Here is a 23,231-nt window from a genome sequence, read left to right as displayed (position 1 = left end):
CCAGGAGTTGGAGGTTGCTATGAGCTGTGATGCCATGGCACTCTACCCAGGGGGATAGCTTGAGGCTCCGTCTCAAACAAACAAACAAACAAACAGTGATTATCTCCCTTTGTGCGTAACTTTTTTTAATCTACTGGATATTCAGAAAGGATCAAGAAAGAGGGCACTACATCATAAATTATACCAAGGTGACTCCTGATGTTCAAGCAACTCCAACCCTAAAGCAGAGAGGAAGAATCAGACTACTAGAGAAGTTAAGAACTGAAATAAATGGATCTTAAATTATCTAGTGGCCATTATCAAAAGAATGAAAATACTTTCCCAATGGTACTAGTTACTTTCCCAGTTTATTAGTAAGTACTCAAGAAAACAGTCTCTTGGGCTTCTAGCTCCAAGTCTGGAGTTCTGTTCGACAAGACAAGGCAGTCCTGTAAACAACGTTTGCCCTCCGTCCAAACACTTCTTCTCCTTGATTATTTTAGTTCCCGGAAGAAGGAACAATTTCCAAATAGCATTTAAATGACCACAGGGCATAACTCAGTGTTTGGCTTGCAGGGAAAACTGAAACATGCGCTTTCACTCTGCTCGGAAGCTTAAACCAATCACAGACTAAAAAACAGGAAGGAACTAGGACTCTCAGCGCGCAACTTCTGGACGGAGAAGGAATGTCCTCTCTGAGGCTCCGTAGGTGCTAGGTGGCTGTGGCTACGTTCCTTTCCCTACCCCCGTCCACGTCAGCCGAGGACTCTGCACAGCCGTCGCTTCTGCTACCGCGGGTTGAAGCTGTAGTGAAGGGTTCCGCGGTTGCCCCAACCGCTGCCCCTCGGAGCCAGGTAGCGGGCCACAAGCCCCCAGGCCTGGAGGCGTGGTGAGTCGGGCAGAATCGCAGCACTTGGCTCTCTAGCGGGAAGATGCACAAGTGGAGCCACTAGGCCGCTCGCGTCGGGGCCTGGCGAAGGGAAACGGGTGGGGTGAAGTGGGGGCTGGGAAGCTGTGGGCCGGACGCCCGATCTGGGCCTACGTGCTGGGCGGGGGTCTTCTCCCTCCCAAGATCCCCGGGCTTACGCTTTCAGCCTTGGATCTGCTTTGCTGGAGGAAGGGGAGAGGAAAACGGGTGGGGTGAGGTGGAGCTGCGGGGCGCTGGTTAAGGGATCCTCGAACATAGAGTCGGGACAGGCAAATGATTAGGAGAAAGCAACTTAAGGTTTTCGCAAGAGTATTCATGCACAGGTCTTTTAACTTAAGTAGTTTAGATTGTCTGCGTTAATTTAAAAATCACTGTTCCATAACATTGCAGGGTGGGGCTTGGCGATTGTTACTTTTATATGGGCATTAATTCTCTTGTACAACCTTCTGTAACCCTGGGACGAGGGAGGTGGATGGGGGAGTGAAAGTTAATATACCTTAAGCCGGAGCTTAGATTTATTAGATTTATTTTTTGGGAACACAGTATAGATTGGCCTACCCTTTGTAATACTTTTAAGATAACATTATAATTGCTGGTTTGTGGGCTTAAAAAAAAAAAAAACACTTGTAATGATATCTCTGTATTTATTTTTCTAGATTTTCTGGCATCTATCATTCTTAAATCTTGTGTCAAGGGTTGGTTATAACCAGGAACCATGACGGCTGCTGAGAACGTGTGCTATACGTTAATTAACGTGCCAATGGATTCAGAACCACCATCTGAAATTAGCTTAAAAAATGATCTAGGTAAACTTTGATAATATTTTGAGGATGAAATGAAAAAAGAAGGAAAAAATTAAAATAAAAAACTCGTCTATGTTTCATATTCCTTTATAGTAAGAAATGCTTAATTTTTGTCTAAATATGTTTTTCTAGGATCTTGTCAATAAACCTTTTGTCTTATTAAAAAAATTTAACTTTAGCCTTTCCATATTGACTTTTGGAAATAGAATAACGTCTCAGTCTGGCTTTGTGAGGCTAAAGTTTAGTTGTTGGTCCTCAAAATTGCTTGTGCAGTACAATGTATTAAATGTAGGCTTGCAGTTTTCTATAGGTAACAGGTTGAGAATATGTTAATTGCATTAGTTGGAATATGTTAGTTCTACTGTGCACTTAACTTCATGTTTCTTAGCTTCTAAAATCAAAAGAACGTTTTTTGTATTTCTCAATTTTAAAAGTGTATACTGTGTCCCCTTTTTGTGAATGATTCTGTCAGGGAAAATAAAGTTTTTAATAATACACTGCCCACAGTAATGATTCTTGTTTTAATTGAACTACTGAAAATAAATATAGCTTAAATTGATAGTCTCTTTTAAACAGAGTGAAAATTGTACTTAAAAGATTAAGTGTATGCAGTAATTTTTAGAAGATAGTTTGCAATTTGAAAAGAGACAGTGTTTTATTTGCCTATTCTCACCTCTCTCTCTCTTTTTTTTTTTTTTTTGAGACAGAGTATTACTCTGTCACCCAGGTTAGAATGTTGTGGTGTCAGCCACAGAAGTTTGAGGTTGCAGTGAGCAATAATGACTGTAGCACAGATGACAGAGCAAGAACTCTGTTAAAAAAAGAAAAAGCAAGAGATGAGAAAAAAGTTATAACTAATTTCCAGTTTCAAATAACAGCTTTTTGTTTGGTTAGCTATTGAGTTCTGTTGACTGTTCACTTTATCTTTAATAACTGGATCTGAATTCTGATGACTGTACTTTCTCTGGAGTAGGAGATAGTATATTTTGGTGAATTGAGTTGATATTTGAAATCTTCCATATTTTTGATAGTATTTACCGAAGAAAAACGTTCTGGAAATTTTGAAGATGTGGAGAGAAGTAATTGAATTGTTCGAATAAATGGAAATTGTGGTGGGGGAGCTTAAAATATAAATGGCATTTTTTTTAAGTTTGTTATTAAAGATTTTAAGCTTTCAAAAAAATTTTGTTTGAAATCCATGATTACTTGGTATGCCTATAGATCCCTGAAGTCTACATTAACTCAGTTGTTTAGGGACCAGAAATCTAATCCAGTTCCTTTATATTAAATGTAAATCTAAAGGTGACTTCTTCAAAGACTTAACTGATAATAAAGTAAGAAAGTATGTTTTATCTTCTTAATTGCTTTTAAAATTATGTGTGGAATTTTCTTTTAAAATAATTGTCCTTTTCTTAAAACATTTTGAATCAGAAAAAGGAGACGTGAAGTTAAAGACTGAAGCTTTGAAGAAAGTAATCATTATGATTCTAAATGGTGAAAAGCTTCCTGGACTTCTGATGACCATCATTCGTTTTGTGCTACCTCTTCAGGATCACACCATTAAAAAATTACTTCTGGTATTTTGGGAAATTGTTCCCAAAACAACTCCAGATGGAAGACTTTTGCATGAAATGATTCTTGTATGTGATGCATACAGAAAGGTAAACCTAATTATAATTATTTCTGAATATTGCTTTGATTTTAAATAATTATAAAATTGACTTAATTTTTAAAATTAGGTCTTTGGTGACCTGTAAGTTGCAGATATTTGGAATTGAAGTTGTAAGAAGTTACCATAAAAAGTTTTATTGTTACTTTTTTGGACATTTTCTATATATTTTATGCAGGTGCATTATTAGTGACACATATGAGACATTGATGAGAGAGCTAAATATGGCTTTAATCAACAGGAATCTGATGGGAATTGTCTGATAATCTAGGTCATTTGCTCAAACTTAATTTGATTTTTTTCCATTGGAAACTTTGCATTTAAAAATTGTTTTTTGTGAAAAGCTGAAAGTCAGCATTTCATATTTAAATTTTTTTATCAGGATCTTCAACATCCTAATGAATTTATTCGAGGATCTACTCTTCGTTTTCTTTGCAAATTGAAAGAAGCAGAATTGCTAGAACCTTTAATGCCAGCCATCCGTGCTTGTTTGGAGCATCGACACAGCTATGTTAGAAGAAATGCTGTTTTGGCCATTTATACTATCTATAGGTAAACAGAGATACTCCTTTGTCTTAGTTCTGTAAGAACTGTTTAATCTTTTAGGCTACAGATTCCAAAGTGGTTGGTTGCCGACTGTATATAGTTTGCAGGTATATTTTGTTTAGCCAGCACAACATTTTTTCCTTATCATCATTAAGTTGTTAATGTTAAAAAGTCTTGCACCTCAGGCCTTCCCTTCTGCGTAGCAACAACCTGCTGAAATCGAATGACAGTAGCCCCCTATGTTATTTTAGAATTCTCTTTTTGTGAAATGTGGATTTTATCTTTTTAACCTTAGAGGCTTCGAAGAGGGAACTTCTTTAATGACAAGGAATACCGTTCTCAGCTGATTCCTCATGTTCTTAAAAAGCTGAAGACTTTGGACTTTAAAAAGCAATTTAAAGATCATTTGGTTGAAGCCATCATGCTTGGTTTTTATAATCACAGGTGTCAGCCATTGAGAAGTAGAATGTAATTTTTATAAGCATCTTTGTACTTTAATATATTACTTGATTGAGACATATTTTCACAATTGTCTTACCATTAGATTTTATCAGTTAAGGAAAATGGTATTGTGATTAATAATGTAGTAAAGTTCTTTGAATGTTACTGTATAGACGACACAAATTTCAGAATTTAAACTGTAGTGCACATAAAAACTACGATATTTAATTATAAGAGTTTGAAATTCAAACATTGGCTATATAGTGATATTAAGGAATTATATCTTAAGGTATGATAATAGCATTATGATAAATTTTAAGAGTAAAAAGTCCTTTTTTTTTTTTTTTGAGACAGAGCCTTACTTTGTTGCCCTTGGTAGAATGCTGCGGCTAACGGCAACCTCAAACTCTTGGGCTCAAGCTATTCTCTTGCCTCAGCCTCCCAAGTACAGGTACCAGCCGCAACACCCAGCTGTTTTTTAGAGATGAGGTCTCGCTGTGGCTCAGGCTGGTCTCAAACTTGTGAGCTCAGACAGTCACCCCCCTGGCCTCCCAGAGTGCTAGGATTACAGGTGTGAGCCACTGCACCCGGCCAGCAAAAAGTCCAAAAAGCATGCTGATGTATTTACAGAAGTAATAGGTATAGGATTTGCTTCAAAATAAAATGAAAGGAGAGGAAGTGGGCAAGTATATAGGTGAAACAGAACGAGCCAGGAATTAATAATTGTTGAAGTTAGGTGATGGTTTTTATTCAGTTAGTGTTCATTATTCTCTGCTCTATAATATTTTAAAACTTCCAAAATAAGTTAGTAATTAAAGCAGCAAGTGTATTGCTCAAATAATAAAATTCAAAAGACTATATTTTTTCTCTATTAATTCTTAATGTATTGATATTATAGTTCTAATGTTTCTGAAAGATAGTCATTAGAGATGTTAGTGAATAGATAGCATGTTGAATAAATCAGCTTTTTCTGATTTGAACTAGAAAATAGATAATTTGATGACTGAATAGATGAAGGTGTAACCTTGTGATTCCTTCCCCCAATTTTGATTGATTTAAAGTTTCAAAACCTAAAGTAATCATTAGTGTTATAAAGTTTGATTAAACTTAATTTTTTATTGTCCAGAGTGTTACTAAAATAGCAAAGTATGTTTTTATTAAAAATGGATGTTACCTGTTTTGTTTGAAGAAATTTTGAACATCTTATACCTGATGCCCCTGAACTGATACATGATTTTCTGGTGAATGAGAAGGATGCAAGTTGCAAAAGGAATGCATTTATGATGCTAATTCATGCAGATCAGGTGAAGTACTTTTTAAAAAATACTTTATGACTATATTTAAATTAATTACATAGGCCTAATCATGTTTTTAGTCAACTTTAGTTGACTACATGTGGTTTATGTACGTATTTTCGTATTTTTAGATTTGAGGACTTAATTTGTATAAAAATACTTTTTTTACCCTTCTCTAAAATTTTACTTATGTTTATGTTCTTTCGTTTTAAATATACATCAAAAAAGCAGTTTATAACAGCCATCTTATAGATTCATAAAATTGAAAAATATTATGGCTGTATTCTGTGGTATTCTACTTTGGGTTTTTGACTGATTTTCCTTATATTGGTATAGATATAAAACAATAGAGAAAAGTAGTAGCTTTGCATACAGTCTGCCCTTAATCATTGTGTATGTGGCCTAATAATGATCCACAAGTAGGTATGTTCAAACAGATGTGTATCCTTATTAGACTCTTTGTACTTCATAAGTGGATATCAATTCTACATCCAGCTCTGCTGGTGATTAAAGTATATGGATCTGCTTTTGGTTAGCAGTTACTTTATACACCTTAATGGGATCTAATCTTGAAATTTTGCTATTTAGTATTTATCATAAAAATGTGGGAAATAGTATGTATGAAGACTGATAGAATCCATCCATTCTTCTGAAATCTAGATACTCTCATTCTATTTTCCATGTCTTCTTTTAATGGGTTTTATTTTCTCCATTTTTCTTATTGTGGTAAAACATGCATTATGTAAAATTTACCATCTTAACCATTATTAACTATACAGTTCAATGTATTGAATATATACTCATAAGGTAGAACCATCATCCATCTCCATAACTTTTTTATAATGTAGAATGGAAACTTTATAGCAGTCACTCCCCTTTTCCTTAAGTCCCTGGCAAACCACCATTCTACTTTGTCTTTATGATTTTTGACCGTTCTTACTACTTCATATAAGTAGAATCATGCAGTATTTGTCCTTTTGTGACTGCCTTATTTCACTTAGCGTAATGTCTTCAAGGTTCGTCCATGTTCTATCATGTACTATTCAGCCTTCCTTTTTAAGGCTGTATAATATCCATTGTGAGAGTATACCATGTTTTGTTTATTCATTTATCCATTGATGCACACTTGGGTTGCTTTTAGCTATTACAAATGATGCTGCTGTGAATGTAAGTGCACAAATAACCTGTTCAAGGCCGTGGCCTTGCTTTCAGTTTTTTTGGATATATATCCAGAAGTGGAATTGCTGGATCATATGGCAATTCTATTTTTAACTTTTTGAGTAACTGCCATATGTTTTCCATAGCAGCTAGACCAGTTTACATTCTTACTAGCAGTACACAAAGATTCCAGTTTCTCTATATCCTTGCTGACACTTGTTATTTTCTCATGTTTTGATAGTAGCCATCCTAATTGGTGTGAGGTGATAGTAGATACTGTCATCTTACTGACACTATGAGAAAACAGCTTACATGGACCATAATGCCATAATGTTTTATCCTCTTACAAAATTGCTTTTGGTATTATACTATTTACCTACGTTAAGGTACATAATCAGAAATAGTTCAGTCAAATTTATTGATACTTTTACTGGGGAGATGTTGACATCTATATCTGAACAGTGATATGGAAAATCTATATGAGGTCCCATAGATTTTTATGTTTCAGTAATTTGAATGACTATACTTCTAAGTAACTGCTTTGTTTTTGATTGTATGGATACCCTGAATCATGTAACAGTATTTTTCTCTTTGATTTAGTTACTAGAAAATCAGACCCCAGATTTGTGGTTCATTCTTAGAAAATGCTTGACTTTATATATTAATTTCATTCTTAGTTTCTTCATTTTTTTTCCTCCAGTTAATTTCTCTTTGCCCTAAGATTTTCCTATTTGTTTAATATTTCATTGTAATTTGTGTGTGTGTTTTGAGACAGTCTTTGTCGCTCTTGGCAGAGTGCCATAGCATCACAGCTCACAACAACCTCAAACTCTTGGGCTTAAGTGATTCTCTTGCCTCAGCCTCCCAGGTGGCTGGGACTATAAGCACCTGCCAAACGCCCTGCTGTTTTTGTTGCAGTTATAATTATTGTTTAGCTGGCCCAGGCTGGGTTCAAACCCATCAGCCTTGGTATATATGGCTGGCACCATAACCACTGGGCCTTGTGTGGTTTTTTTAAGTTGCATTAAGTCCTTGCGCTAAACGAAGTGGAGTGTTATAAATACATCCTTATTATTTTAGGATCGAGCTTTGGATTACCTAAGTACTTGTATTGACCAAGTTCAGACATTTGGAGACATTCTGCAGTTGGTTATTGTTGAACTAATTTATAAGGTAAGAATGATAACCTGTGATGATTAAAGTATATGGATCTGCTTTGGTTAGCAGTTATTCTGCACAAAATAAATTCAGCATTTTATGATAAGGTATGTTGGGATACTACTTCATTGCTAGGATAATATATTTTAATAGTAGAAATATTTTATTATATGGCCTACTAAAGCTTTTTTCTTTTTCTCTTTCCTTTGGTTCATTGTGTTTTCTAAGTAGAGTACCAAGCTTTTATACTTTGTAAACCTCTGTAAGGAATTCTATTTAGCCTTGGAATAAAATTCAAGATCTTATATACCCAGATGATTTTAGAAATCTAAAAACAGACAAAAAAGCCTTAAATACTTTTTGTAAAAGAGAATAGAGAACCTTAAAATATATTAACATGACAATGCAGGTCATTGATAGAAGTGTAAAACCAGCAAAAAATTTTGTATTTTAAAATGAAGTACTTTATTGGCAGCGCTTTAATTTGACATATCTTTTGAAAGAGTTGATCACATCTTAATGTTCTAATAAAATAAAAAGTGCAGTAAGATCCAGCTTGGCTGTTAATCCCATTGGAGGTGTATAAAAATATAGATTAGGAATAGTTTTATTAAATAGAATGATAAGGGCCAAATGTGGTGGCTCATGCCTATAATCCCAACACTTTGAGAGGCCAAGGCAGGAGGATCACTTGAGCAGAGGAGTGTAGGACCAGCCTGGTCAATATAGTGAGACATCCCCTACCCTCCCCCCCAGAATAATTAGCCAGGCGTTGTGGCACACTTCTATGGTCTTAGTCCTAGCTAACTCTTAGTCTTATGTTCTTAGTCCTAGTGATTGAGGTGGGGGGTGGGATCACTTGAGCACAGGAGTTCATTGTTGCAGTGAGGTTTGCCCTCCAGCCTGGGCACCAAAGTGAGACCCTGTCAGTAAAAAGTGGATGGATAGGTGGGTGGATAGATAAATAGATACATATATATATAGATGTGGACAAAATGCATACGGCAATCATTGCTAACTAATTATAGCTGTCTTCGCTTCTGTGGGAAAGGGGCTCCTTTCAACACTTGGAATTGGCGTTTAAGATAAAACCATGACTATAAAATATATAGTTCCTTCTAATTCACGGGTATCACTGAGCTTCACAAAAATAGAAGTTCTCTGCTAACTAGTCACTTCTTTGTTTGGGGGGAGGTCCAGGTAATAGTAAAAAGGAATAACTTTTTAAGTCATGCCTAAGTAATAGAGATTTGACAACATGTATTTTAGGAAAATCTAATATGAATACTAACTTCAATAGAGAAAAAAATAAGGGATATTTTGTTTTACAAGTAAAGGTATTGGGATGCATTTAAAACAGGACAGAAATTTTTTTAGTTTCCTCTCCAGTATCAAATATAGTCCCAAATGATAGGAAGTAATACTTGAGAAAAAAGTATTATCTATCTTGCTTAAAGAAGTGGTATTTTACTTTTATGAACTGTTAACATGTCATCCATCATGTTTTCCTTTTTGACATAGCATCCAGAATTAAAATTTAGGACCAAACTTATTATCTTATCGTACTACCCATATTAGTGTTCTGAGTTAATGTGTTCTTTTGTTACTGTATGTTTTTTCTTTTTTTATTTGTATATAGGATGTATATCTTTTATTATAAACCTTCTGAAAACCTTTTGTGAAGCAATGATAATATAAATTATGATAGCATGAATAAAGAAAGAGTAGCTATAACAATTATTTGAAATAAAATTGTTTCTTTCTGAAATTATCAGTGTTATTCTGATCCCATATCGACCAACATATTTATAAATTCTTGTAAGACTATTCTTAGCTTTCAAATTAAGAAAAGTAGCATCCCGTAAGTTGACATTTATGAAAAAGTTCCATTTGAAAGCAAGTGTCCCAGACTATTTGAAATCTTTCAATGCTTTCTTCTCCAGGTCTGCCATGCTAATCCATCAGAAAGAGCTCGTTTCATTCGCTGCATCTATAACTTACTACAGTCATCTAGCCCTGCTGTAAAATACGAAGCTGCTGGGACATTAGTGACACTCTCTAGTGCACCAACTGCAATCAAGGTAGTTACCACATGTTTCCTTGGGGACAGATTAGATGATAGATTTGCAGTCTTATCACTCATGATTTAGTGACATTCCAATTTACATTGTGGTTACATGGCACAGAGAGAAAAACTAATAATTTTATAAAATTTTTTGATTCCTTACGTAGTCCATCTTTCCTTTTTTTCCTTTCTGCTTTCTTACATAGACATACAGAGAAAGAAAGAGAAAGAATAACAGTACAGTTGACCCTGGAACAACATGGTTAGGTGTACTTATACATGGATTTTCTTCTGCCTCTATCACCTCTAGGTTACTAACCTCTTAGTTAGTAAGACTTACCCTTTCTCTTCCTACTCCCCCCTCAGCCTCCACAATGTAAAGAGGATGAGGATGAAGAACTTATCATGGTCCGTGTCTATTTAATGAATAGTGAATATATTTTCTCTTCCTTAAGATTTTGTCAACAAAATTTTAAGAATATAGTATATAGTACATACACATACAAAACATGTTTTAATCAAGTGTTTATGTTTTGGTAAAGCTTCAGATCAACAGAAGCCTACTAGTAATTAAGTTTGGGGGTGGTCAAAAGTTATAGATTTTTTTTTGACAGGATCTCACTGTGTCACCCTGGGTAGAGTGCCGTGGCGTCACAGGTCACAGCAATCTCAAACTCTTGGGTTTAAGCGATTCTCTTGCCTGAGCCTCCCAGGTAGCTGAGACTACAGGTAAAAGTTATGGATTTCTGACCATGCAGAAAGTCAGTGCCCTTGATACCTGTGTTGTTTCAGGATCAACTGTGTCTCTGGTTTCTAGAGAGTGAGACTAGATTTTAAGATCTCTCTCCATACTTTGTTTACATTTCTGTTCATACTGTATTTACTGTGTCTGGGAAAATGAGTCTGGACCCTAAATAAAAGATCCTAAAAAGTTTCAGTGAATATTTTCAATAATAGAATATTATCTTTCATCTTTAGTGTATCAAGTTCCTGTATTGGGGACCTCTAATATATTCAGAGAATCAATTATTTTAGAAAGCCAAATTATATAAATAGGAAAATTTGCTGCTTTATCCACCAATGCTTAAAATTTTTTTAAATGTTTTATTTTGAAATAATTTTAAACTTACAGGAAAATGGCAAAAATAGGGCAACAATTCTCATACTCTTCACCGTGCTCTCTAAAATGTTCGTATCTCGCATAACCATTGTGTAATTGTCAAAACTATAACATTAACAGAACAGAATTGTTAACTACAGTCTTTATTCATATTTTACGAGTTTTACCCTGATGTCCTTTTTCTGTTCCAGTATCCAACCTAGGATCCCACATGGCACTTAGTTGTATCTTCGTCTCCACCCTCTGAAATAGTTCTTCAGTCTTTTATTTTTTCATGACTTCAAAACATTTGAAGCATACTGGTCAGTTTGGAAAATATTCTTCAATTCACAGCCTAATGTTTGCTCATACTTAGATTTAAGGTTATATTTTTGGACAAAGTACCACAGAAGTGATGTGTACTTCTCAGTGTGTAATATCAAGGAATACATGATGTATTTTATTACAGATGGTGCTGACTTTGATCAGTGAAGGTGTCTGCCTGATTGCACTGTTATGATTTCCCTCATGGTAGTCAATAAATATTGTGGGAGAAGTACTTTGAAAATATGTTGTACCTCAAATTCACACCTACTTATTTTAGCATCTCTCAGTGGATTTTTTCTGCAACAGTTATTACTGTGGTATTCTAATAGTGGTTTTTATATTTACCTCATTCTATACTTATTAACTGGAATACTTACTCAAGGAAGAGCGATCCTTTCTCTTCCCTTCCTGTCTTTCTTTCCTTTGTTTCCTTTTTTCTGTCTTTATATCAGCATGGATATTTTATTTTATTAAGTTGGTTAAATTTTTTCAGCCTGGCTATTTAGAGTTCTTTCAAGTTTGCTCCTTTATCAGGTGCTTTTAAACTTCTTCATTCTAAAATACTTTATACATTTTCTTGTCTTATTAATAATTTTAAATATGTACTAAAATATTTTAATCACTTAGGATCATCTTTATAATCTTAGATTATATTAGAGTTTTTTCCATACTCTTTGTCTCTAAGCAGAAATATGCTTGATTGCTATATTTTGGGACTATCCCTTTTTTCTGCTTTATTTCTTAGTTTTAAGCCTTAAGTTTTGGCTGTTAATAAGTATTTCTGTCCCTTTCCAACCCTTTACATAAATATTTGTAATTCTTTTAATCTTCTGTAATCTTGAGAAATAACAAGATTAGTTAGTATTTAGGACTAGAGGAACACATTTTCTCTGAACAAAATGCATAAACTCTAGTGCAGGGATTAGTAAGTATATTTTGGCTTCATAGGGATTTTTCCCCCCTTATTTTCAGCTTCTGTGCTTATAATGGATGAATGACTTCTAAAAATTTTGTTCTCTTTTTTACATAGGCTGCTGCTCAGTGTTACATTGATTTAATTATTAAGGAGAGTGACAATAATGTAAAGCTCATAGTTTTGGATCGCTTGATAGAATTAAAAGAGCATCCTGCCCATGAACGAGTACTACAGGTAAGTGTTATCTGGAAGACAGATAGCCTAAAGAAAATGTTTTTTAAATTTAGATCGTTCCCAGGCCTTGCTTGCCATTTTGGTTAATGTAAATGCTTGAAGACTTGGCAGTTTAAATTTTGGTTAACTAAAGTGTAATACTTGAATCATGATAGCCTTTTGGGTATTTATTATTTTTTACTTGAGGCCATCTCACTGTGTTGTGTGGGCTAGAATGCCATGGTGTCTACATAGCTCACAGCAACCTTAGACTCCCGGGCTCAAGGGATCCTTTTGCCTCAGCCTCCCAAGTAGCTGGGACTACAGCTTATGCACCAGTACTCCCAGCTAATTTTTCTATTTTTAGTAGAGACAGCGTCTTAACTTTGCTTGGGCTGGTCTCAAACTACTATGCTCAAGCAATCCTCCTGCCTCAGCCTCCCAGAAGGCTAGGATTACAGGCATGAGCCACTGAGCCCAGCAATAAAAATATTTGAAAAATATGAAGTAATTTGTTATCTTTTATCTCTTCTATTTATATTATTCTGAGAATTAGCAGTGATGATACAGTCATTTTAATTTGTGTGTAATTTACATTTCATGGAAAATGATTATACCAACTGAGAATGAAAGATGATCAGATTCTAGAAAATTATGAGCATTCTTATTTAATCCATGATCAGATTCTAGAAAATTATGAGCATTCTTATTTAATCCATGAGAGTGATGATGATTATAAAAATAAAGCTCCATGATGGTTGAATGCAGCGCTGATCTTAGATCAACAACAAATACCTATAAATGTCATTATTGGGACAGTTTGGGAAATATGAATATTGTCTGTATATTACTTAATAGTATTATTCAATGTTAAATTATCTGAATTTGATAATTGTGGTGTGGTTATATAAGAATTATCCTTATTCTTGGGAGAGGTACACTAAAAGGTTTAGCAGTGGAGAGCATATAATAAAGCAAATGTGGCAGAATATTAGCATTTGGTGAATGTAGGGATACAGGGGAATGTAGGTATACAAGTAGAACTTTCCATTAGTTTGTGATTTTTGAAAAACAAAGTTATAAAGGAGTAAAATCATTTGTAAATTGGAGTTTTACCATATTTAAAAAAGTTTATCTATCATAGGTTAAATTTTAAAGTATGTATTTTTTAAATTACTTTTTTCTATCAGAACCAAGTATTATTATCTCACTTAACAGAATCTGTTAATAATTTCTTAGTATTATCTAATACAAGTCCAATTCAGGTTTTTCCCACTATCCCCAAAATGCCCTTTTTGTTGAGTGTGTCCATTTCCTGACCATGTGTTATATCTAGTTATGTCCTTTCCACCTCTTAATTTTGAATAATATCTTTTTTCATGACACTGACTTATTGAAGAGACCAGATAAATTGTCTTGTAAGATGTCCTTCCTTTCAAATGTGTCGTGATTTTCTTTATTAAGCTCTGTTTTTTGTTATTTCCTATAAATTGTAAGTTGGATCTAAGGCTCCATAGAGTCAAAGTAAACACTTTCAATTTGAATGTATCCTATATATTATTACTTCATATTGTATTATACATATTAGGAGATCCAAAACATCTAATTGTTCTACCACTAATGATTTTATTTTTAAGGTGATGATGGACAGAGCCCACCATTTTGCAGTAAAGCTTTTCTCCTTATGACCAGAAAGATTGTTATTACTTCTTGATTTTTTTGGCTCTTTTTTAGGATCTAGTTATGGACATCCTAAGAGTATTGAGTACACCAGACTTAGAAGTACGCAAAAAAACTCTGCAGTTGGCACTGGATCTTGTTTCTTCTAGGAATGTTGAAGAGGTAAAACAAAACTGTGACAGCATTTTATAATTTGTGAGGCCACGTGTGATATATTTCTCACTTATTTTTATTCTCTTCTATAGCTGGTCATTGTCCTGAAGAAGGAAGTGATAAAAACAAATAATGTGTCAGAGCACGAAGATACTGACAAATACAGACAACTCCTTGTGCGAACATTGCATTCCTGTTCTGTCCGATTTCCAGATATGGCTGCAAATGTTATTCCTGTGGTATGTAATTTTGATGACTTTAATTTTGAAATTGTCTAAAAGAGTTTTTTTTTTTAAATTTCAGTTTTCAACAGTTAAAACTCCAGAGATCTCAGCTGTCTGCAACCACTAAATCTCATGGTCAGAAGGGATCTTTATAGCTACCCTAAAGCTCAGAAGACTAAAGACTCTGACTTCATTTTAGTTTCCCTGTGTTGCCCTTGGTAGAGTGCTGTTGCGTCACAGCTCTCAGCAACCTCAAACTCTTGGGCACAAGTGATTCTCTTGCCTCAGCCTCCCAAGTAGCTGGGACTACAGGCTTTCACCACAATGCCCGGCTATTTTTTTTTTGGTTGTAGTTGTCATTGTTGTTTGGCAGGCCCAGGCTGGATTCGAATCCACCAGCTCTGGTGTATGTGGCTGGTGCCCTAGCCGGTGAGCTACAGGCGCTGAGCCCATATTCTTTCATCTTAATTTAACAAACCAACTTAGTGACAAAGAATAGGTCTGTTACTACCTAATGGACAATTATTAATATGTTGTGTGTGTGTGTGTGCCATTCAGTAAGGTAAGTAGTTATTTCAGATAGCTTTAGCTCTTAAAGCAATCAGTTATAGGAAAAAGTTCACAAACCTAGAGTATTTTGCTTTCTGTCACTATCAGACAAATGAGGTATATTGTTATAATTTGAAATTTGCCTTTGAGTGCTGATTTTCACTAAAGTGATTTTAATTTTAGTTACAATTTAGGAATTTCCAGTGAATTTATTTTGAGTTGTGGATCTCTAGTTTTCTCTTATAATAAGTTTTATAATAAACAGAAAAGCCATTGTGACTTTGTTTACATAATAGCACTTAGTAAGAATAACAGTCTTGGCTTGGTGCCTGTGGCACAGTGGTTACGGCACCATCCAGCTAACTAACAATGACAACTATAAACAACAAAAAAAAATAGCCAGGTGTTGTGGTGGGTGCCTGTAGTCCTAGTACTTGGGGAGCTGAGGCAAGAGAGTCACTTCAGTCCAAGAGTTAGAGGTTACTATGAGCTGTGATGCCACAGCACTCTACCGAGGGTGGCATAATGAGATTCTGTCTCAAGAAAAAAATATGTAATAAATAATATTCTTTTGAAGTATTTATTGATTTTTTATCTCATGGAATTTTTCTCTGAAAATTATATAATCATTGTATTTCCTTTTTTTTATTTCTAGTTAATGGAATTTCTCAGTGACAGTAATGAAGCAGCAGCTGCTGATGTCTTGGAATTTGTTCGTGAAGCTATTCAGCGCTTTGATAATCTAAGAATGCTTATTGTTGAGAAGATGCTTGAAGTCTTTCATGCTATTAAATCTGTCAAGTAGGTTTAGAATACATTTAAATGTAAAGTCAAGTAAGCATTTCAATTGATAGAAAAATATAATGGAAAAATCAGCCAAGTGCGGTGGCTCACGCCTGTAATTGTAGCATTTGGGGAGGATCCCTTGAGCTCAGGAGTTCAAGACCACCCTGAGCTTGAACCTGGGAGCTAAACTTGCTATGAGCTAGGGTGACACCATAGCACTCCTAGCCTGGGCAACAGAGAGAGTCTGTCTCCAAAAAAAGAAAGAATATAATGGAGAAATAATTTAAGACAGTCAAGCCCAAATAAGAAAAAATTTAGCATGATACCATCACCCCATACCCATTTTCAGTTAATCTATAATCTATGGGGGAAAAAAAATTTAGGATAGATTTGAGTAGTTTTCTCTATTCTGAGTTCCTCTAAAACATTGTATAATGTTAATCTTAAAATGACTAAAAAAGATATTTTTGAATGGCATCACTTTTTGGATGTTGTCATTATTTATATCCCCCTTTCACAATTACTGAAGAGAATTGAAAATTGCAGCCTTAATCTGACATTATGTATTTCCCTTCAGAGAGCCCTCACTAGTAAGAAAGGATTATTGCATCCAAAGTTTGCTTCATTTAAAGCAGCTGACGGATAGAATTTTTAGCAGATTTGTAGTATGTCTGCTTATAAAGGATGGAAAGGACTAGTACAAAATTTATTTATATGATAAGAAAATGTATTGCTGTTTATGGAAGTAAGCAGGTTTTCTCTATGTGAGAAAAATAATCATATTGATTTGGTTTTTAACAACCATGATCTCTTAGAGGTTCAGTTTCTGTAATTATGTAAAAATACAATTAAAATTATAGGAAAAAAGATGACTAAAGACTTCGTTCAGTTTATTGTTTTATTTTTAAACACTATTTTCATTATATATTTTTTTGAGACAAAGTCTTACTCTGTGCTGTGGCTTCGTCATAGTTTACAGCAACCTCAAACTTGTGGACTTAAGAAATCTTCTTGCCTCAGCCTCCCAAGTAGCTGGAACAACAGGTGCCCACCACCGTGCCTGGCCAGTTTTTCTCCTTTTAGTAGAGACAGAGTCTTGCTCTTGCTCAGGCTGGTCTTGAACTCCTGAGCTCAAGCAATCTGCCTGTCTCGGCCTCCCAGAGTGCTAGGATTATGAGTGTGAACCCCCGCTGGCGGCCCAGTTTATTATTTTAAGCTGGAGAATTATTTTGTTTAAGTAGAAATAAAGAACAAAAATGAAGGGTTTTTTAACACTGATCCCTTGCACTTCTGTATCCGTTGTTCTGTTTATCCCCTTGCCTCTTTTTTTCAGTAACTATCAGCAAAAAGTACTTTTTACATTAAAATAATACATTTCTTATTGTAGTTAATGATAAAGCCAAATTTACCTTAACTTTGCTAAATGTATACTTTTCTGGGAAACATACTGGTATTTTATTTTTATCATTCCTGGATTTACCAGCTTTGGAATGTTCCTAATAATTAAAAAAATGGTTATTTTCATTTTGATCCTTGTGATTTCTAGAGTGAATCAAAACCTAGTATTTATCATATTCTTCCTGAAATATTTTATTTATGATTCTATAGAACTGCAGAATCTTGTTTTCTTGCTTGAGTTTAAATTCACACGGAAACTCTCTGCTTTAAGATATGTTTGCCAGGTTCATGATTCAGATTCTGTATTCTTTTTTTTCCATGTGACACCTATTTATTGTATTCTTGTCCTAGGATTTACCGAGGAGCATTATGGATCCTGGGAGAATACTGTAGTACCAAGGAAGACATTCAGAGTGTGATGACTGAAGTCCGCAGGTCTCTTGGGGAAGTATGTTTTACTTTAGTAAATCCTGCTTTTATGTGGTGATTTGCTTTTATGTTCTTAGTTAGTGGTTGATGGACTAAAGAAACTAAAAAGTATGGCTTGGTGCCCGTAGCTCAGTGGTTAGGGTATTGGCCACATACACAGGGGCTAGTGGGTTCGAACCCAGCCCAGGTCTGCTAAAAAATAATGGTAACTTACAACAAAAAAAAGCTGTGTGTTGTGACAGGTGCCTATAGTCCCAGCTACTTAGGAGGCTGAGGCGAGAGAATCGCTTAAGCCCAAGAGTTTGAGGTTGCTATGAGCCATGATGCCATGGCACTCTACCAAGGGTGACATATTGAGACTGTCTCAAAAAACAAAAAAAAAAAAAAAGAAAGAAACTAAAAAGTATATTTTAATTAATCAATTAAGCCTTAGGGGCCACGGAAAATTAGGGGAGCTTCTCACCCACCCTCCTTTGAGCCATAACACCTCTTTTTTAAATTTATGTCATTTACTCTTCTGTGTAAGATTTTGTTTGAACAAAATGTTCTGTATTTAAAAAAAAAAAAAGAAAACTTGTACAATTCTGCTTTGGCTTAAGTGTTCTGAAGGAAGAAAGCCTTAGAACAAGTCTGACTTTATATACTAAAACTGGCAGTATTTCTCATCCAAATGATGCTATGGTAGAATAGAAAGTACACGAATTTTAAATTCAGCTGATCAGTAAAAAGAAAAGAAGAACAAGGAACAAATGAACAGCAGACTGCTTGTTGGGAGACTTGGGTCCTAGTCTTAGCTCTGCCAGTAATTAGCTCTGGGACCTTGAATATAAGTTCCTTAACCTAACTGGATATCAGTTTTTTTAACTATAACATAAAGGAATTAAAATAGGTAATTCTTAAAGACTCTTAGAGATCCTCAGTTAGATAATAGACTAGTATTAAGGAACAAATACATAGTAGTCATTTGCTTATTGCAAAGATAGTTGAAGTTATGTAAAATAAGTCAGATTTACTTCATTTTAGAAGGATGAGTGCAGTTTTGGTTAATATTTCAGGGATGGGTGGAGAAGAGAGGAATAAGGCTTAGTGAACATGTACTTTGTGTTAGTCCCCATCTTGTACATTTTTCTATTAACTTATGTGGAAAGAATTAAGACTTCTGTTTAGTAGATAAAGAAACTGAGGCTTAGGCTCGGCACCTGTGGCTCAAGTGGCTAAGGCGTCAGCCACATACACCTGAGCTGGCGGGTTCGAATCCAGCCCAAGCCTGCCAAACAACAATGATGGCTGCAATCAAAAAATAGCCAAGCGTTGTGGTGGGCGCCTGTAGTCCCAGCTACTTGGGAGGCAGAGGCAGGAGACTCATTTAAGCCCAGGAGTTGGAGGTTGCTGTGAGCTGTGATGCTACGGCACTCTACCCAGGGCCACAGCTTGAGGCTCTGTCTCAAAAAAAGAAACTGAGGCTTAAAGTAGTTAAATTAACTTGCCCAGAATCATAGAACTAATAAATGGCAGGGTGAGAATTCAAACCAAGGAGCATTTAATTCCAAAGCCTGTCCTTCCCACTACATTATCCTTGGAAGGAAAGAAAGTTAAAGCAGAGTTCCAAGTTCCAAAAATCCCAGTGAGAGAATCTTCTTTACAGATAGATAATTGAATGTTTAAATATGATTTTGCTTGCTATTGATATTATTACTAAATTGATGTTCCCAATTGACTTTCAGATTCCAATTGTAGAGTCAGAAATTAAAAAAGAAGCTGGTGAATTAAAACCTGAAGAAGAAATAACTGTGGGGCCAGTTCAGAAATTGGTTACTGAAATGGGTACCTATGCAACTCAGAGTGCCCTAAGCAGTTCTAGACCCACCAAAAAAGAGGAGGACAGGTAATGGCACTTGTGCTCTACCAGCTATACTACTTTTATTATTACTCATGTATATAAAACAGTCAAATGATTTATTAGTTTGCTTTTGAGACCAAAATGAAAATCTTTGTTATTTTAGGTACTTGAAAGGAGAAGGATGTTTGTTTTCCCTGCAGGAATTATACTGATAGTTTTTAATCCTTTGTCCCTTGCAACTGTTTTTTTCAAAATAACTGTGCTGTGTTAGACCTAAAATTATTTTACTCACATAGAAAATGCTGAGTTGAGGTAACTGATAATATTTGAGTTTTGTTGCCTATTAGCATCTGGAAATATATTTTGAAGTTTTTTGATTTCTAATTGTTGGATTAAATTTTTTTTTTTTTTTTGCAGTTTTTGGCCAGGGCTGGGTTTGAACCCGCCACCTCCAGCATATGGGGCTGGCACCCTACTCCTTTGAGCCACAGGCACCACCCTGGATTAAATTTTTTATTTTTTTTTATTTGCTATCCATTTTCATAGTTAAGATGATGAAATTTATCCCTAAAACTTTATCAAATACTTACTGTAGTACTCTAAGCATTGCGCTAAGTTTATCTCATATAGTTTTGAAAACTATAGCTCTTTGCAATAGAATATATTGTCTCCGTTTTACAGAAGAGGAATTGAGACTTAAGCTTGTAACTTATGTACGTTGGGATTTGAATGTACCCCATTTGCTTCAGTACATACACTTCTATTTTCTGTTTCCCTATTCACTTAGTATTTGCATCATTTGAAGATAAGTTTTAAAATCATGTATTCTTTTTCTTTTTTTTTCTTCTGAAAGCTAAAGAGAGAGTTAACTGAGGTTCTTATCACTGATGGCGGTTAGTAAGAGTATTTAATAGGCTTATTTAAATCATTTCTACAAAAATGGTATGCTGCTTAAGATGTTGGTAGATTTTCATTTTCCTTGATTGCTTTTCAGACCTCCCCTGAGAGGGTTCCTTCTGGATGGAGATTTTTTTGTTGCTGCCTCCCTTGCCACAACTTTGACCAAGATTGCATTGCGCTATGTAGCTTTGGTTCAGGAGAAGAAAAAACAAAATGTAAGTTAATTTTTTCTACATGTTTCTGACAAATACTGAGCAGCTACTTATATGCATTGAACAGTAAGGGACAGAAAAGTTAATGCTGAAGTTCCTATCACGAAGGAGCTTGTGGTTTGACAGGTGAAATAGATACATCAATATAATATTACCATAAAATTGACAAAGTAATACAATAATAATACCATTATTACCATAATAAAAGCATGCTCCAGTGGAGGAGTATGAAGTCACTTCTATTTGTAAGGATTATTCAAGGACCAGTGAGGAAAATGCTCTCTCTCCAGCATCTTCATCCAGTTGTGTTTTCTTTAATAAATTATTCCTATTTATGGTCAGAGTTTATACCTTCATCATAATTTCTGAGCATTTTGACTGTATACTCATTCAACTGACTGATAGAAAATATTAAAAAATTAATAATAGCAATAAAAATAATACAAATAAAAAAATAGAGTATAGCAGGTATTTACATAGAGTGTTTATAGGCTTACCTTTCTTGACTGCACTTGCATATACTGCATTTTTTACAATTTGAAGGTTTGTGACAACCTTCAGTTTATAAAGTCAAGCAAGTTTTTTCAATAGCATGTGTTCACTTCATGTCTCTGTGTCACATTTTGGTAATTCTTGAAATATTTCAAGCTTTTTCCTCATTATTATAGCTGTTGTGGTGATCTGTGGTCAATAATCCTTGATGTTACTTTTATGATTGTTTGGGGGCACAGCAATGAACTATGCCCACAGAAGATGGCAAACTTAATAAATGGGTGTGTTTGTCCTGTTTTTGTCCTTCTCCTCAGGTCTCCCTATTCTCTGAGAAGCAATACTGAAATTGAGCCAATTAATAATCTTGCAGTGGCCTCTAAGTATTCTAATGAAAGGAGAAGCCGCAAGTCTTTCACTTTAAATCAAAAGCTAGAAATGACTAAGCTTAGTGAGGAAAGCAGATCAAAAATAGAGATAGGCCAAAAGCTAGGCCTTTGTGCCTATTAAGTTGTGAATGCAAAGGAAGAGTTCTTAAAGGAAATTGAAAGTGTCACTCCAGTGAACACAACAATAATAAAACAAAACAGCCTTATTGCTGAGATGGAGAAAGACTTAGTGGTCTGAATAGAAGATGAAACCAGCTACAACATTCTCTTAAACTAAACTTAATCCAGAACCAACCCCTAACTCTCTTCAATTCTATGAAGGCAGAGAGAGGTGAGGAAGCTGCAGAAGAAAAGTCTGAAGCTAGAAGAGATTAGTTCATGAAGTTTAAGGAAAGAAAACATAACCTGAAAGTGCACGGTGAAATAGCGAGTGCTGATGGAGAAAAGCTGCCAAAAGTTATCCAGCAGCTCTAGCTAAGGTAACTGATGTAGGTGGTTACACTAAACAGCAGGTTTTCAATGGAGACGAAACAGCCTCTGTTAGAAAAAGGTGCTGTGTAGGATTTCATAGCTAGAAGTCAAAGCCTGGTCTCAAATTGCAGGCTGACTCTCTTGCTAAGATCTAATGCAGCTGGTGACTGAGTTGAAACCAATGCTCGTTTCCCATTCTGAAAATCCCAGGGCCTTTAAGAATTTTGCTAAATCTGCTTTACCTTTGCTCTGGAAATGGAACGACAAAGCTTGGATGGCAGCACATTTATTTGTAGTCTAGATTACTGAATATTTTAAGCCCACTGTTGATACTTACTATTCAGAAAAATTCCTTTCAAAATATTACTGCTCATTGACAATGTACTTTGTCACCCAAGAGCTCTGAGGGAGATGTACAAAGAAATTAATGTTGTTTTCATGACTCCAAACATCCATTCCTCAGCCATGCAGCAAAATAATTTCAACTTCCAAGTCTATTTCAGAAGTACATTTCATAATGTACTGTAACTGTCATAGACACTGATTCCTTGATGATTTGGACAAATTAAACTAAAAAACTTTTGGAAAGAATTGTAGATGCCATTAAGAACATTTGTGATTGGGTGGCACCTGTGGCTCAAAGGAGTAGGGCGCCAGCCCCATATACCAGAGGTGCTGGGTTTAAAGCTGGCCCAGGCCAGAAATGCAAAAAAAAAAAAAAAAAAAAAAGAGAACATTTGTGATTTATGGGAGAAAATCAAAATATCAGTATTTAACGGGAGTTTGAAAGGAGTTGATTCCAACCCTCATGGAAGAAGTCCCTGCAGATGGGGTGGAATTAATTGTAAGAGAACTAGCATTAGAAATGGAGCCTGAGAGTCTAACTGAATTGCTGAAATCTCATAATAAAACTTCAGCAGATGAAGAGTTGCTTCTATGAGTAAGCAAAGAAAGTAGTTTCTTTTTTTTTTTTTTGAGACAGAGCCTCAAGCTGTCCCCCTGGGTAGAATGCCATGGCATCACAGCTCACAGCAGCCTCCAACTCCTGGGCTCAAGCGAGTCACCTGCCTCCGCCTCCCAAGTAGCTGGGACCACAGGCACCCGCCACAATGCC

The 23,231-nt window shown here is 35.3% G+C and overlaps 1 protein-coding gene across 1 annotated transcript in view; it reads left to right on the top strand.

The window, feature by feature from the left end:
• The first annotated feature begins 693 nt into the window (after positions 1-693).
• The window catches only part of COPB1 (coatomer protein complex subunit beta 1), a 40,262-nt gene continuing 17,724 nt past the window's right edge, over positions 694-23,231 (top strand). The window contains exons 1-14 of the mRNA XM_003781123.2: positions 694-868; positions 1,564-1,713; positions 3,142-3,371; positions 3,762-3,931; positions 5,556-5,670; positions 7,900-7,992; positions 9,921-10,058; positions 12,499-12,618; positions 14,332-14,439; positions 14,523-14,669; positions 15,859-16,004; positions 17,739-17,835; positions 19,541-19,701; positions 20,651-20,771. Coding sequence (XP_003781171.1) covers positions 1,623-1,713; positions 3,142-3,371; positions 3,762-3,931; positions 5,556-5,670; positions 7,900-7,992; positions 9,921-10,058; positions 12,499-12,618; positions 14,332-14,439; positions 14,523-14,669; positions 15,859-16,004; positions 17,739-17,835; positions 19,541-19,701; positions 20,651-20,771 — 1,737 coding nt within the window. The 5' untranslated portion in view covers positions 694-868; positions 1,564-1,622. The remainder of the gene's footprint in view (positions 869-1,563; positions 1,714-3,141; positions 3,372-3,761; positions 3,932-5,555; positions 5,671-7,899; positions 7,993-9,920; positions 10,059-12,498; positions 12,619-14,331; positions 14,440-14,522; positions 14,670-15,858; positions 16,005-17,738; positions 17,836-19,540; positions 19,702-20,650; positions 20,772-23,231) is intronic.

Source organism: Otolemur garnettii, unplaced genomic scaffold (genome assembly GCF_000181295.1).
Source record: "Otolemur garnettii isolate 467f Iridium unplaced genomic scaffold, OtoGar3 scaffold00001, whole genome shotgun sequence".
In the NCBI taxonomy this organism is placed as follows: domain Eukaryota; kingdom Metazoa; phylum Chordata; class Mammalia; order Primates; family Galagidae; genus Otolemur; species Otolemur garnettii.
The sequence above is the reverse complement of the archived record's forward strand: the minus strand, read 5'-3'. Positions and strand labels throughout refer to the sequence as shown.